Source organism: Anomaloglossus baeobatrachus, chromosome 12 (genome assembly GCF_048569485.1).
Source record: "Anomaloglossus baeobatrachus isolate aAnoBae1 chromosome 12, aAnoBae1.hap1, whole genome shotgun sequence".
Lineage (NCBI taxonomy): Eukaryota > Metazoa > Chordata > Amphibia > Anura > Aromobatidae > Anomaloglossus > Anomaloglossus baeobatrachus.
The window spans coordinates 100,474,335-100,490,352 of record NC_134364.1 but is presented as its reverse complement, the minus strand read 5'-3'; the positions used below and the strand labels follow the sequence as shown (position 1 = coordinate 100,490,352).

General features: G+C 50.9%; 1 protein-coding gene across 2 annotated transcripts in view; it reads right to left on the bottom strand.

Moving 5' to 3' along the window:
• Positions 1 to 16,018, bottom strand: part of LOC142258372 (SLAM family member 9-like) — a 62,858-nt gene that overhangs the window by 34,579 nt on the left and 12,261 nt on the right. For both annotated transcript variants that reach the window (XM_075330954.1, XM_075330955.1), the window contains exon 2: positions 5,442 to 5,765. In XM_075330954.1, the coding sequence (XP_075187069.1) occupies positions 5,442 to 5,765 (324 nt within the window). The remainder of the gene's footprint in view (positions 1 to 5,441; positions 5,766 to 16,018) is intronic.

Genomic DNA, 16,018 nt, shown 5'->3' with positions numbered 1-16,018 from the left:
CGCACATGAGATTCCGATGGCCGGACACCTAGGGATCGCTAAGACCAAGGCCAGGTTAAACCAGCATTTCTACTGGCCAAAAATGGGGGCCGATGTGGCTGCCTACTGCCGTTCGTGTGAAACCTGTCAGAGAGTGGGGAAGGCGGGGCCACGCCCCAAAGCCCCACTGGTATCTCTGCCCATCATCGATGAGCCTTTCAGGAGGGTGGCTGTGGATCTGGTCGGCCCGCTGGCCATCCCCAGCAGCTCCGGGAAACGCTTCATACTGACGGTAGTGGACTATGCCACCCGGTACCCAGAAGCAGTGGCCTTGTCGTCCATTCGGGCTGACAAGGTGGCCACCGCATTGCTGGAGATTTTCTCCCGAGTGGGTTTTCCCCAGGAAATGCTCACCGACCGGGGGACCCAATTCATGTCCCAGCTGATGGAGACCCTCTGTAAGCAAGTCCAGGTGCGACATCTGGTGGCCAGCCCGTACCATCCACAGACTAATGGCCTGTGCGAGCGGTTCAATGGCACCTTAAAGCAGATGCTTAAGATGTTGGTCGACTCCCATGGGCGTGACTGGGAGCGGTATCTCCCACACCTGTTATTTGCTTACCGGGAGGTTCCACAGGCCTCAACAGGATTCTCACCGTTTGAGCTCCTGTACGGGCGACGTGTGCGGGGCCCCCTGGCTCTGGTGAAAGAGGCTTGGGAAGGGGATTTGGCCACCCCTGGAGTGTCGGTTATCGAGTATGTCATGCGCTTCCGGGACAAAATGCAGGCCTTGACGCAACTGGTACACGACAATATGGCTCAAGCCCAGGCCGATCAGAAGCGTTGGTACGACCAGAACGCTTGTGAGAGGACCTACCAAGTGGGTCAAGAGGTGTGGGTACTGGTCCCCGTACCACAGGACAAGCTTCAGGCAGCCTGGGAAGGCCCATACCTCGTGTACCAGCAGCTCAACCCTGTAACGTACCTGGTCACCCTGGACCCTGCCCGTGGAAGGCGGAAGCCCTTCCATGTGAACATGATGAAGGCACATCATGAGCGGGAGGCATGTGCGCTCCCCGTGTGCAACCTGCCCGAGGAGGGAGAAGCGGAAACCCTCTTGGATATGCTAGCCCAGGTTAGGGCAGGCGGATCCATTGAGGATGTGGAGGTTGGCCACCAGCTCTTGGAGGACCAACGGTCCCAGCTGTGGGCCACCCTACACCCCTTCCGGGGGTTGTTTACAACCAGCCCGGAAGGACTGACTTGGCTGTCCATCACGTGGACACTGGGGATCATCCCCCGATCCGGCGTTCAGCATATCGGGTCTCCCTGGAGGTGCAGCAACACATGCGCCAGGAGATTGACGAGATGCTGGAGCTGGGGGTGATCCAGGCATCCAACAGCGCTTGGGCCTCGCCTGTAGTCCTCGTCCCTAAGAAGGACCGAACCACTCGGTTCTGCGTGGACTACAGGGGGCTCAATGCGGTCACGGTCGCCGATGCGTACCCAATGCCACGCATCGATGACCTGCTCGATCAGTTGGCCGGGGCTCAGTACCTGACCATCATGGATCTGAGCCGGGGATATTGGCAGATCCCCCTGACTCGCAAGGCCAGGGAACGCTCTGCCTTTATTACCCCATTTGGACTGTACGAGTCCACGGTGATGCCATTCGGGATGAGGAATGCCCCTGCCACTTTCCAGCGGATGGTCAACACCCTGCTCAAGGGACTTGAAGGGTACGCGGCCGCGTACCTGGATGACATTGCCGTCTTCAGTCCCACCTGGGAGGACCACCTAGAGCATCTAGCACAGGTGCTCAGGCGGATCCACCGGGCAGGTTTGACCATCAAGCCGGGAAAGTGTCAGCTGGCCATGAGCGAGGTCCAGTACCTCGGTCACCGGGTAGGTGGGGGAACGCTGAAGCCCGAGCCTGAGAAAGTGGAGGCCATCGCATCCTGGCCCACCCCCAGGACCAAGAAGCAGGTGATGTCCTTCTTGGGGACCGCTGGGTACTATAGGAGGTTTGTTCCATGCTATAGTAGCCTGGCAAAGCCCTTGACGGACCTCACCAAGAAGAAGCTGCCCTCTGCAGTCGATTGGACAGTGGACTGCGAGACAGCCTTCCGGGCCCTAAAGGACGCCCTGTCCAGCCCGCCCGTGCTACAGGCAGCCGACTTCACGCGGCCGTTCGTAGTACAGACCGACGCCAGTGACTTCGGCCTCGGTGCGGTGCTCAGCCAGGTGGACTCTGCGAGCCAAGAGCACCCAGTCTTGTACCTGAGCAGGAAGCTATTACCAAGGGAAGTGGCCTATTCTACAATGGAGAAGGAGTGCCTGGCCATAGTGTGGGCCCTGCAGCGTCTGCAACCCTATCTATACGGGCGCCACTTCATCGTGGAGACGGACCACAATCCCCTCAGCTGGTTGCACACCGTCTCTGGGACGAATGGGCGATTGTTGCGATGGAGCCTTGCGCTCCAGCAATACGACTTCACCATTCGCCACAAAAGGGGCCGTGACCACGGTAACGCAGACGGGCTGTCCCGACAAGGAGAGGTCGCGGACGGGCGCACGGGGGAACACCGGAGTGTGCTGCCCCCTAGCGCCCTCAAAAGGGGGGAGGTGTGAGGTAAATCCTGGGATATGAAGAGGAATTATGACTAGAAGTCATAATTGCTCTCATCACTCCCTGGCAGTGCCCCCCCCCTCCCTTCTTGTTCTCAAATGTCCAGCATCTGTGAAGGTGTCACATCCCACTTACACCTCCAACAGCCATCTCCTCTGATATGGAGATGAGATGATGTGAGGACAATGGACCCAGGATGACTCCCTGCCGTCACCCTGTAACAAGAGTTGTATCTCATTAGCAAGGCTTGGAAGTAGCCAGACAGAACGACTCCAGTAAAAAATGGTTCATATCTCGCAAGCCATATCTCCGATAAATATGGCAACCATAAAAATGGTGTTTGCGCAGGCGGACGATGCTGGCACACCTTTTTTATGGAAGGGGGAGCTTGGGAAATACCCCAGGCGTGATATCAGCCATATGGGAACTCGTAGACAGGTCATGAGTCCCCTCGTTCTGTAGCTAAATTCATAACTGTCACAATGAGAGCATTGGCGTCCGCCTACGACGCTCCCAGGCAAAGTTATGGCCCATATTCCATGTTGTGAATTTGTCCATAACTCCAGCCAGGGGTGGAGCAGTGCTCCCTGTGAGGTCACTAAGGTAGGAGGGGACCTGGATTTGCCCAGGTTGATAACCCTGCTTCGGCCATTTTCCAAGGTTCTTCTGCTCGGGGGCCTGGTTGGGAAAGACCTGTGAGGAAGAATCCTAGAAACCTGGTCTACAGCGCCCCCCTGTGGCCAGACACACAAGGTAACTGATGTAATTGTATACCTGTTTGTAACCCATGCTTTATCTGTAACTGTACTCTGACATATGTATATTCTGTAGATTCCCTATTGTATATATTGTAGTTTCTAGTGTGCTTTAGGCTGATTAAATTATATAATTAATCTTGGGCTGTTCTGTTATCTCGATCTTGAATCCCACGTCTGTGTGTTCGGCTAATAGTTACCGTGAAGCGGTTGGTGGCAGCGAGTTGTGCCAAGGATTATTGTGGGGAGGCCAGTGAGATTCGGGAAGATATTATATATTCCGCCCGCGGAGGTCGGGGGAATATATACCCTACTCTCACCGGGGACCCTTCAATAATCGGCATAAGTAGTATAGCGGCCTCCTTGCTTATTGTCGGGCAATTCCATAATTGGCCTGACTATAAGAGGGGCGCTAGAGAGCGCGTCACGTGCTCTGTCTGTCGGTCGGGAGGTATAAAGGAGGGGTGACCCCCACTTGTTACCCCCCGATTGTGACGTACTGGTAGCCAGCGCGGGGGATTTCTGAGTGACCCCCCCGGTGGTTTGTGACAGCAGGAAAGTCAGGAGCTGGCAAACAGAGCCAGAAAGAAGACAAGGTAAGTAGTCACATCAAGATGGACGCAGTCATAGGTCAGTAGTGTAGAGTAGAACCGGGGTCAAGCCAAAAGTCAAAAGAACAATCAATATAGCCTTGTTCTATTAGCAGGAAGACATCTTTGTAACATTTATACCTTTAGCATGTAAAAAGCAGAGATGGCCAAAGCTAGAGTAGAGACATGGATATGTCCATGTCCACCACTCTCCACCACATCCACCAGCCAACATCACAAGAAGAATTTGAGGTGCAAATCCATCACTCAAGCTAGGAGATCAAAACTTCAAGTATGGAAAACTGGGAGAAAAATAGTATCACAATAAAATATTTGGCGTCCTAAGTAAAAGCCGAACCCACTGATGTCAAGGGGTTCAGCTGACAGTTTAATGTGCATGGCGGGCCCTCCCGATTCTACCCAACACATAAGGAACCAGCAAGTTCAATCTCAGACAGCCAATTTTTTAAAAATAAAATTAAAGCAATTTTGCAAATATTCCTGAAAACATTTTGCAATGATTTTCTCATACTGTTCCTATTCAGAAATGTGTGTCTCTGTGGTTACAGACTACAGACATGCTTTGTAGTCTGATTGTCATGAAATGGACATTCTTTTCCATTTGTGGTGGAAGTAATTATTGACTTGGGCTCTTCAATGAGTTTTTTTTCTAAAACGTTTACTTATATCACAGTTCTGGCACAAACTATACCCCATCCCTTTTGGGTAATATCCCCAAGTTTTCTCGGAAGGCACACGTTTGGCTGATGTGTGCTCACTCATCACTAATTGTAATGCTTTTTTCTATTATTTTCAGCCAGTAAAAATAAAATGAAAATTTCTCGGAGCTCTGACAGCACAATACATTGCAATACAGAAGTATCTCAGAGTACTGTACCAGCGTTATATCTCCTCATGGGACTAACAAACTAAAACATTTAAAAATTAAATAAACCCCATAAAATGTTTAAACACCCCCCTTTTCCTATTTATTGAATAAAGAAGTCACATCATTGTTATCGCTGCACGTCTATAACTGTCCAAACCATCATAATAATACCTTATTTTTCTTGCATCATGAAAAAAGAAAAGAAAAGAATTGCTGTTCCTTTGGGCACCTCCGCTCCCAATAGAGTAAAATAAAATAAAAAGTTATTAACAAGTGGTATTAAACCCAAAATGGTACACAAAAACTGTAGCTGAAATACATCTCCTTCAACAGAAAAATATAAAAGTTATGTCACTGTGAATATAGTAACTGAAATATGATATATACAGTATATATATTTGCCATTTAATAAAAATATATTAGAATTAGTGTTCTTTTGTTCCTCTAGTTTATATTTGTGAAAGTGCGTGTATTACACATCTATACACAAACACACATATATATATATAATTTATATAGTTATATATATTATATAAAGTATATAAATAATGCTAAATAATATTTCTAATTTGTGTAGACATCTAGGAGATATGACCTACCGTATACAGTAAGATTAAATAGTATGCAGAAGGTCTGGTCTTCCTTTGTTTGTATATCTGCTTTATAGCTTCTCTGATCTTGCGGTGATAAATGATTGATGTGTAAGGATCCATCAGCCTCACTTCTCACTCTTCCTCTATATTGTTTTCTCACATCGTCATCCTCAATGGATCTTCCAGGTTTAGTTGTAACAATAACATTTCCCTCTGGTAATAAAATCCAGTTGATGGTTCTGATCCCCGTCTGATGGACGCGCAGAACGACTTCTCCTCCCTCCGAACGAGATACATTTTTCTGTGTACAGGATTCACAATAGACAACACCTGATATAAAGTAATTGTAGTGGATTACTTGTGGGCAGGACAATTATAAATTTGTTGCATGTGCTCATTTACACATGTAACACCCCAAAGGATACAAGAAAATGTTCACTTTTGTCTTTTTAGCAAATCTTTCTTTATAGGATTTAAACTTTGCAGGATGTTGTTTTCAGCATACATAGCAAAAACCTGCTGACAGATTCCCTTTAATGTCTTATGCTGCTACACACACACACACACACACACACACACACACACACACACACACACACACACTCTACTATACTCAGGATAATGTTTGGATAACAAGATATTAAATTGAGAAAATATTTGGCAGAAACTTCTGGAATTCTTTCTACTATAGAGGAAAATGTTGTCAGCTTATTGCATGGAGGTTTACCACCTTAGATGGGAGGAGTCATGTTGTGTGAACTCCTCCTCTGAGGAGCAGGCGAGAGTGTGAGATGGAAGATGCCCGGCAGACATGGAGCTGAGGATATACATTATGTACCTCCTTTTCTGCGCATACAGCCTGGAGAAGCAGGTAGAAGAGCGTCCATAGCTCTCGAATATGAGGAACCAGGATTTCAGCTGCAGACAGTTGTGGACAAGGATTGAACATACCAATAAGAGGAGCTGAGGAATCATGGCACCTACTGTGACGCCCTGGACTAGCCAGGTAGTCACAAACACAACACCACACACACCCCTTTCCCGGACAGGTGACACCAGTCACACAAAAACCCTTGTTGCCACCCTCCAGGTTTGATGTCCACACCAGGTGGGGCGGAGCCAGGCGGTAGACTCCGCCCACCGAGGAGTTCACAGGCCTGGAGGCGGGAAAACACTGCAGTTGAGTTGAGTTGTGCAGTTGCAGAGTTGGAGTTAGGAGAGTAGAGGAGAAAGGACACGCACAGGTGGACCTGGGACCAGGCCCGCCAGTGGAACTGCTTGGTGTCTGGGTCGGAGCCCAGGCACCTCCAGCAAGGTCAGCAGACGGTGGTGGCCGTCTGCAGGAGTTGGGAGTACAGTCGGTGGAACCGTAGGACCGGGGTCGGGCGGTGGCCCACCGGTACCGAGCCGGGGAGCTGATTGGAAGCCAAGCACCAAGCAGGGTACTCAGACCCCGACTAGGCTAGTAGCCGCCCTGATAGTCAAATTCACTGATTGCGGTCTGGACCTCAGGGGTTCATTCCCACCCAAGTCCCGATTGAAGGCAACAGCCCAACCAGCCAGGATAAGTGCCACCGCCAAAGGCAAGAGATCCAAAGGCCAGCGTCTGTGGGCAAACAGGCTCCTACAACACTTACACGCCGGGGAGCGGACTACCAGTGTCCAGGCACAGGAGTCAACATCCACACAACACAGGTGCAGGGAAACGACAGCCATCACCAACCCGTCCAGGGAGAACACTGCAGCCGGCTGCGGGCCCCGTCCATTCTGCCTTTGGTTTACCAGAGACTCTGTTATCTTGTGTCAGAGTGAGTATACCAGCGCCTTCGGGCTGCGCATCGCACTGCACTGCACCCGCGTCCAATACGCCCACGCTCCCTAGCCCTCAGCACCTTTCCACAGACCTGCGGGACCAATGCCCCTGCCCATGGAGGGGTTAACACCGAGCTGCATAACACCGTCCCCGAGAGGCCTAGTCAACGGCAGCGGTGGTGTCCACCATACAATCACCACAGCCCATGGGTGGCGTCACGAACTTTACCTATTCCACCAAACCCCTGCGTACACCGCCAATCACCATTCAGAGCGACGTGAGAGGGTCCGTGAGAGGTTCGAGCCACCACCCGCAGTACACGAGCACGGATCCGAGCGGCTCGGCGGCCGCAGCCGATGCCGCAGGGCGGTACATTACTATCCAACATCACCAGAGTATTACCTGAGAGGTACCTCCTCCATGGTTAGTAACTGTGTTTTTGCATAGGAATTGAACGATTAAACGTGATGTGGCTGTGTATTCCTACACAAGTATTGGCTGAAATGTGGACAGCATCAATTTGTTATGACTCAAAAAATGTCCTGAGCTCTTTCCAGATCCCAAAGCAGAATAAACAGAGAAAAATAATAAATCATTCTCCTCACTTATCCCAGGCCCATCCTCCAGCTTCCCCTTCACCCAGTCCACTGGTCTCTGGTATGGATCTTCTCCCGGCCTTCTGCTCTTTCACTTTCTGGTCTTTGGTTTAGTCTTTGGATTTTCCTACACTGACTCACCCTCACATGGGGCAAACCAAATCACACATGTTAATGGTTATCAGTATGCTCCACTTGGTCAAGGGAGGCCACGTCACCACCGTAAGACCCAAAGAGAAGACCAAAGAAGAAGAAGATACTAAGACTGGAAGATTACTTCAAATAAAGTGATCATTTAAGTCTGATCGGTAAGGACTCAGGAGACAAGAAGCAAAACCTGGAATGAGCTGCAGACAAATGTTTTTGAAAGCCAATTTTTTTGTTTGTGGTGTTTTTTATATGACTTTATATGGTCTTTTTTTGGGGACAATGGGAATTTTCAAAATAATTAACAGAGTGACCTCACAGGACAGGGATAATACACACAGTGACGTCACAGTACAGGGATAATACACACAGTGACGTCACAGTACAGGGATAATACACACAGTGACGTCACAGTACAGGGGTAATACACACAGTGACGTCACAGTACAGGGATAATACACACAGTGACGTCACAGTACAGGGATAATACACACAGTGACGTCACAGTACAGGGGTAATACACACAGTCATGTCACAGTACAGAGATAATACACATAGTGATGTCACAGTGCAGGGGTAATACACACAGTGATGTCACAGTACAGGGATAATACACACAGTGATGTCACAGTACAGGGGTAATACACACAGTGATGTCACAGTACAGGGATAATACACACAGTGATGTCACAGTACAGGGATAATACACACAGTGATGTCACAGTACAGGGGTAATACACACAGTGATGTCACAGTACAGGGATAATACACACAGTGATGTCACAGTACAGGGATAATACACACAGTGATGTCACAGTACAGGGATAATACAGTGATGTCACAGTACAGGGATAATACACACAGTGATGTCACAATACAGGGATAATACAGTGATGTCACAGTACAGGGGTAATACACACAGTGACGTCACAGTACAGGGATAATACACACAGTGATGTCACAGTACAGGGATAATACACACAGTGATGTCACAGTACAGGGATAATACAGTGATGTCACAGTACAAGGATAATACACACAGTGATGTCACAATACAGGGATAATACACACAGTGATGTCACAGTACAGGGATAATACACACAGTGATGTCACAGTACAGGGATAATACACACAGTGATGTCACAGTACAGGGATAATACACACAGTGATGTCACAGTACACAGATAATACACAGTGATGTCACAGTACAGGGTAATACACACAGTGATGTCACAGTACAGGGATAATACACAGTGATGTCACAGTACAGGGATAATACACACAGTGATGTCACAGTACAGGGATAATACACACAGTGATGTCACAGTACAGGGATAATACATGACTCGCCCACCCCAGGGCTATGGGACACCCGGTGCCGGGCCGGACTAGTCCGGGGGACGTCAGTGGTGGCGGGGCCCGACTCCGTGGCCCTGGTGGGTGTCAGTTTAATATGGCTGGTGACTTGGGAGCAATTAAAGTATTTGTTTCGTGACGCCACCTGTGGTCTGCGGCTATTAAGCCGCCGCTGCTGTGTGAGGCCTCCGGGGTGATGATACGGCAGCAATGGGAGCCCCGGGGACACTGTTAGTGCTCGTGAAAGTCTATGGTGTTGTGTGGCTAACACGGTGAAGGGCCGACAGGCAATTGACTCGCCCACCCCAGGGCTATGGGACACCCGGTGCCGGGCCGGACTAGTCCGGTGGTAGTCAGTGGTGGCTGGGCCCGGCTCCGTGGCCCTGGTGGGTGTCAGTTGAATATGTGGCTGATGAGTTAAAGTTAATGTTCGTGACGCCACCTGTGGTATGCGGCTATTAAGCCGCCGCTGCTATGGGAGAACTCCGGGGTGATGTTATGGCAGCTATGATGGTACTGCTCCCCACAGGTGGAGCGATGCCCCGGGATACCGTTGGTGCCCGTGAAAGTCTATGGTGTTGTGTGGCTAACACGGTGCAGGGCCGACAGGCGAGGAAAGAACCAGGCACAAACAACAGTCTCTTTACCTTCTCCTCTTTTACTCTGGGAACAGTCCAGTCCTGGGAGACCGTTACAGGTGGTGATGGGGATCCGGTCGGCCTGGAAGTACTTGGGATGATCTTTCTGGCCAGCTGAGTATGAGGCCTACTCCTGTACTTTGCTTTGTGATGATAGGACCCTGCTTCTCTGAATCCAGCAATGGCCCTCTTCGCTGCTGGGACCAATAGCACGTCCCTTCTTTCTGTAGGTGGCTGCGCAGACCCTCTCTCTGGTGCTTCTCCGCTGGAGTCCACACCGGGCCCTGATGCTACAGCTGTACCTTGGATGTTTCTGGGCCAGGGGCTTGCAGCTCTCCTGCCCTTCGGACTCGGCTACCAGGGACGGATTTTATACCCTGGCAACCACAGACTCCGATGTCTGAGTCTCTCTGCTGCCTCTCAGCTATTCCTGCTTCTCTGGGCCAAGCTGCTCCAGCTCCAGGCCCCAGATTCACAGGACAGCTCACTCTGCGTCTGTTCACTTCCACTACTCCCTTCAGACAGACTCCACTTCCTCCCTCTGGTCAGGTAGAGGAAGGCTCCCTGGAATTCCAGGTTCAGAGCTCCCCCTGCTGGCCGGAGGGAGAACTGTGTTGGGTGTTAAACCTGCTGGCCAATGGATCTCCCAATTACCTCCAGGCTCAGCATTAACCCTTTGGGAGGGCAATGCTGTTGTGGCGACCAGGTCCTAGGGCGCCACACTCCCCCTTAGTTAAATTCAGTACTCCCGGACTGTGGAAACAACACATAACATGTCATACATTTCATCCCAATATGGGAGGCACATTCTCTTTAACGTTACAAATTCAAACAGTACTATAAGAGTCCAGTGTGGCTCCCTGCCGGGTGTCCATTACACTGCTCCATGGGGGACCCGCCGCGATAAAACCCCCAACGTAGGCTCTGGGCGTGCGTCAGAGCATTGATGACCCCACTCTATGCACGCCGGACGGGTTTTTCTTCAGGGGTGTCGAGCACACTGGTGCTAACTATGAACAATTTAGGTGTTGGCCACCCATAGTCCAGTGGCCCAATTGTCCATTTTCACAATCAAAGAAAAAGAAAAACATTTTGTACACAACATTACAGACATTTCGCATAACTATTTACATTCCAATAAATACTCTTTCTTTCTCCTTTATACATTTGATTCCCTATACCTTAGAGGGGGTTGTCCCCGAGTGCTGCGTTGGGACCTGCGTAGCTCTGGTGTTTGTCCCTGACTACTTAGTGTGTCTCCTATCTCAGCACTACCGGTAGGCCTAACCCCAATAGGTATGCATGATGATCGCCCATGTGGTCTAAGAGTCGCCAAGGGTATGACAGGTTCACCACTGACAGGGGGTTGATCCTCCTGTTCCACTGCTGGCGTGTCACCTCGTGTCGGGGCGGACGGTTCTTTGGGTGGATCCGGAACCTGTTCTGTTTCTGGCTCGACCAACTGTGGGAACGTCAGGACCGGTACCACTACGGCACCATTTATGCGGGTCCAAGTCTTGGGGAATTTGCCGAGGATTGTTTGTATCATCTCTTCCCCCTCTTCTCGAACTTCCTCCACTTCCTTTTGAACTTTGCACCGCTCAGGGCACGTCTTCAGGCGGTCTCTGGATACTGCTTGACAAGTCTTGCCTTCATCCTTGCTTATGAGGCACACCTTACTGTTGTCAAAGTTGGAGGGGATAATGGTGTAGGGCTCGTTTTCCCACTGATCATCCAATTTATGCGTCCTCCGCTTCTTCTTGAGGACTTGTTCTCCAGGTGCTAAGGGAGTTGCTGGGGCCGTTTGATTGTACTGCTGTTCTTGTCTCGTTCTTGCTTGAGACAGGCTCCTTTCCACGCACTCCTGGACCTTACGGTACCGCTGCTGCCGTTCTGCATCCCAATCCTCTATTTCTTGAACCGCCTCAGGCGACACAGTCCCCATCTCAAAGTCTACAGGCAACTTGCCTGGTCTGGCTCGCATCAGGTAAGCGGGGCTGCAGTTGGTCGAATTCACTGGGATGTGGTTGTACAAGTCTACCAGATCTGGCAACTTTTCTGGCCATTGGTTCCTCTCTTCCAGCGGTAGGGTCTTCAGCATATCAATAACCACATGGTTCATTTTCTCGCACAGTCCATTGGTCTGGGGGTGGTACGGTGTGGTTCGAATTTTCTTACAACCGTACATGTTACAGAACTCTTGGAACACTTCAGCCTCGAATGCAGGACCCTGATCCGTCAGTACCCTTTCCGGATAGCCGTGCGGTCGACAAAAGGATGCCTGGAACGCTCTAGCTGCCGTCCTGGCTGTCTGGTCCTTCACAGGCACTACTACCAGGAAACGAGAGTAATGGTCCACAATGGTGAGGGCGTACACATAGCCTGACCGGCTTGGTGTTAACTTCACGTGGTCCAGGGCCACCAACTCCAGGGGCTGCTTCGTGACAATTGGCTGTAGGGGAGACCTTTGGCTGGCATCATCCTTCCGCCTCAAGTTACACGGGCCACAGTCTCGGCACCATTTCTCGATCATCTTTCTCATGTGCACCCAGTAGAACCGATCACGGAGTAAGGCCTCCAACTTCTTCCACCCGAAGTGCCCGGCGTTATCATGATACGCTGCTAGGACCATTGGAGCATCCCTCTGCGGAACCACTATCTGCCAGACAAGTTCATTTGTTCGATAGTTGACATATCTCTTGCAGAGCTTGCCTTGGTAGGTGAACAGTCGTCCCCTCTCTTTCCACAACTGCTGGGCTTCTTCTGGAGCATCTGGGCCAAGATGAGTCTCAGCTTGTGCTAGCTTTTCTTTGACCAATCGCACAGCCGGGTCACCGTTCTGTGTCTCTTCCCAATTATGGTGGAGTAATGGGTTAACCGAGACCTCGTGTTGGCTCGAGCGCTTCACTCCCACAGCATGCTCACACTGGGAAACACCCTGATGATGGAAAGCCGGTAACTCTATCTCTTCGAGTTCATCCAGGTCTTCTCCAGATTCGGGTAAGTGAGGCATTCTGGACAGCGCATCAGCATTGTTATTCTTCTTGCCAGCCCGATACTTGATGGTAAAGTCAAAGTTAGACAGCCGGGCCATCCACCGCTGTTCCAACGCACCTAACTTGGCTGTTGCCAGGTGTGTCAACGGATTGTTGTCCGTGAAGATGGTGAACTTGGCCGACGCCAGATAGTGCTTGAAGCGTTCAGTCACTGCCCAAACAATAGCGAGGAACTCCAGCTTGAAGGAACTGTAGTTTTCTGGATTCCTTTCTGTGGGCCGAAGCTTCCTACTGGCGTACGCTATCACCTTCTCTCTGCCTCCCTGCACCTGGGACAACACGGCTCCCAGGCCCACGTTGCTGGCGTCTGTATACAGTACAAACGGCTGGCTGTAGTCAGGGTAGGCCAGAATTTCTTCTCCCGTGAGAGCCCCTTTCAGCTGGACAAAGGATGTTTCTAGTTGGCTGCTCCATTCAAAGGGAGGGCTCTGCTTCTTAGCCTGCTTTGGCTGGCCCACCAGGAGATCTTGAAGGGGCGCTGCTATCTTGGTGAAACCATCAATGAACCTTCGGTAGTAGCCCACCAGCCCAAGGAACTGCCGCACCTCCTTTACCGTGGTGGGTCTTGGCCAGTCCTTGATTACGGTGACTTTCTCCGGATCAGGTGCCACACCTTCTGCGCTGACCACATGACCCAGGTACTGTACCTTTGGCTTCAAGAGGTGACATTTGGACGGCTTGATCTTCAGGCCATATTTTGACAAAGACTCAAACACTTCTGCTAAGTGCTTCAGGTGGTCTTCATAAGTCTTGGAGTAGACTATGACGTCATCCAGGTACAACAGCACGGTTTCGAAGTTGTGGTGGCCCAAGCAGCACTCCATCAACCGTTGGAATGTCCCTGGGGCGTTGCAGAGCCCGAATGGCATACAGTTGAACTCGCAGAGGCCCATTGGCGTCGTGAATGCAGTCTTCTCCTTGTCCGCCTCTGCCACGGGAACCTGCCAATACCCACTGGTGAGATCCAAGGTAGAGAAATAGTTAGCTGACTTTAAGGCTGTTAGTGACTCCTCTATTCTGGGTAGTGGATAAGCATCTTTATGTGTAATGCGGTTAATTTGCCTGTAATCTACACACATTCTCATTGTACCATCTTTTTTCTTTACGAGCACTAGTGGAGCTGCCCAGGGGCTACAACTATCTCTGATAACCCCAGCCTCCTTCATTTCCCGTAACATTTCTTTGGCACGCTGATACTGTGCGGGGGGTACAGGGCGGTATCTCTCTTTAACGGGAGGATGATCACCCGTGGGGATTTGATGTTTAACCCCTTTCACCTGCCCAAAATCTAGGGGGTGTTTGCTGAAGACCCGCTCGTACTCCTGTACCACCCGGTAAACCCCATGCTTTTGGTGTGAGGGGGTGGAGTCGGTGCCCACATGTAAGTTTTGGCACCAGTCTTCCAGCTGCCCCTTGGAGCCATTGTCTTCCGCCTGGTCGGACGGGATCAAGGGTTCCACTGCTTTGATGGTGTTGTTGCTGACAGTGTACAATTTTGCTACAGTGGCGTACCGGGGCAATTTGGCTTCCTCCTCCCCACAATTCAGGACACGGATGGGCACTCTCCCCTTGCGGACGTCTGCTACCCCTCTGGCTATCAGGACTCCAGGCCTGCTGTCTGAATACACCGGTTCTACCAAGGCATGGTAATCCTGACCCTTGAGGCCTATTGCTGCCCGACACCATATCAACATTTCACTTCTTGGGGGTATTGCAATGGGGAGGGGGTCACTTACCCTCACACTGCCAATTTCTCCTCCGGCCAGCTCTACCTGCTGCCTCCTCATCAGGGCTCTGATCTCCCTCTGTAGGGCACGCTGCTGCCCGGAGCTGGCAGTTTCAGACGCCTGTTGCAACAAAATTATCACTTCGGCAACACAATTTTCTATCACATTTGTACCAATGGTTACCAATGGGTCAGATTCTTTGCGATCAATATCTACAATTATCATCCCCTGACATGGCAATTCTACCCGCCCCACTTTAATGGTTACTTCTTTGTACCCAATTTGAGGTAAGGGCTGACCATTACTGGCCACAATTGTTAAATCATCATCTGGGCCATGGTCAATGTCTGAATCAGCCCAATATCTTTTGTACAGTTTGTAGGGGATGGTTGTTACCTGGGACCCCGTATCCAGGAGGGCATTCAAAGGGATCCCATCCAGCACAATAGGAAGGACCGGTCGTCCTCCCACATACTTGCTGCGGCTGGGTGTTGAGCCGGGCTTCCTTACACCTGGGGGTCGGCTCCTGGCCCCAGGCTCGGCCCATTTAAAGGACAGTATCGTGCAATGTGGCCCGCCTGGCTGCAGCGGCGGCAGATCGGTTGTCCCGTTGAATCATACCGGTCTGTGTCTCTGCCTCGGGTCGGCGGAACCCTCCTCTGTCGCATCCATGGGACGTCATCTGGGCTGGAGGCCAACTCGATTCTTGCAGGCGATGGGGTCACTTGTAGAGACTGCACGGTCTTGGCAAGGGCAGCTACAGTCTTGGTCAGCTCCTGGACCTGCTGTCTGAGCTCTGCAGTGGGATCCTTATCCAGGGACTGCGCCTCAGCCCCTGCAGTGGCTCGTGTTGCAGGCACCACCCCGGGGTACGTGATAGCAAGAGGCCGGAGGGGTACTGGGTCATTCGGTGTAGATTCTCTCAGTACCCGGATGGCCTGGTCCTTAAACTTTGCAAAGTCCAGAGCAGGGTTCTGCAGGACCATGATACGCAGCTGGGTCCTGTGGGCATCTGACAGGAGCCCCTCTATGAACTGCTCAGTTAGGAGTTTGTGTTCCTCACGTACACTCTCTGGGTCCACTTGTTTAACCGCTTTCAGGGCCTCTTGCAGGTTTAGGGCATAGTCCCTTATGCTGTCTGTGGCCCGCTGCTTGCACCCAAAGAATCTCATCTTTATCTCTGCTGCGGTGCGGGTGTCAAAAGTACTCTTTAGCTTGGCCAGTATCTGGGTTACTGTCCCTTTATCTGT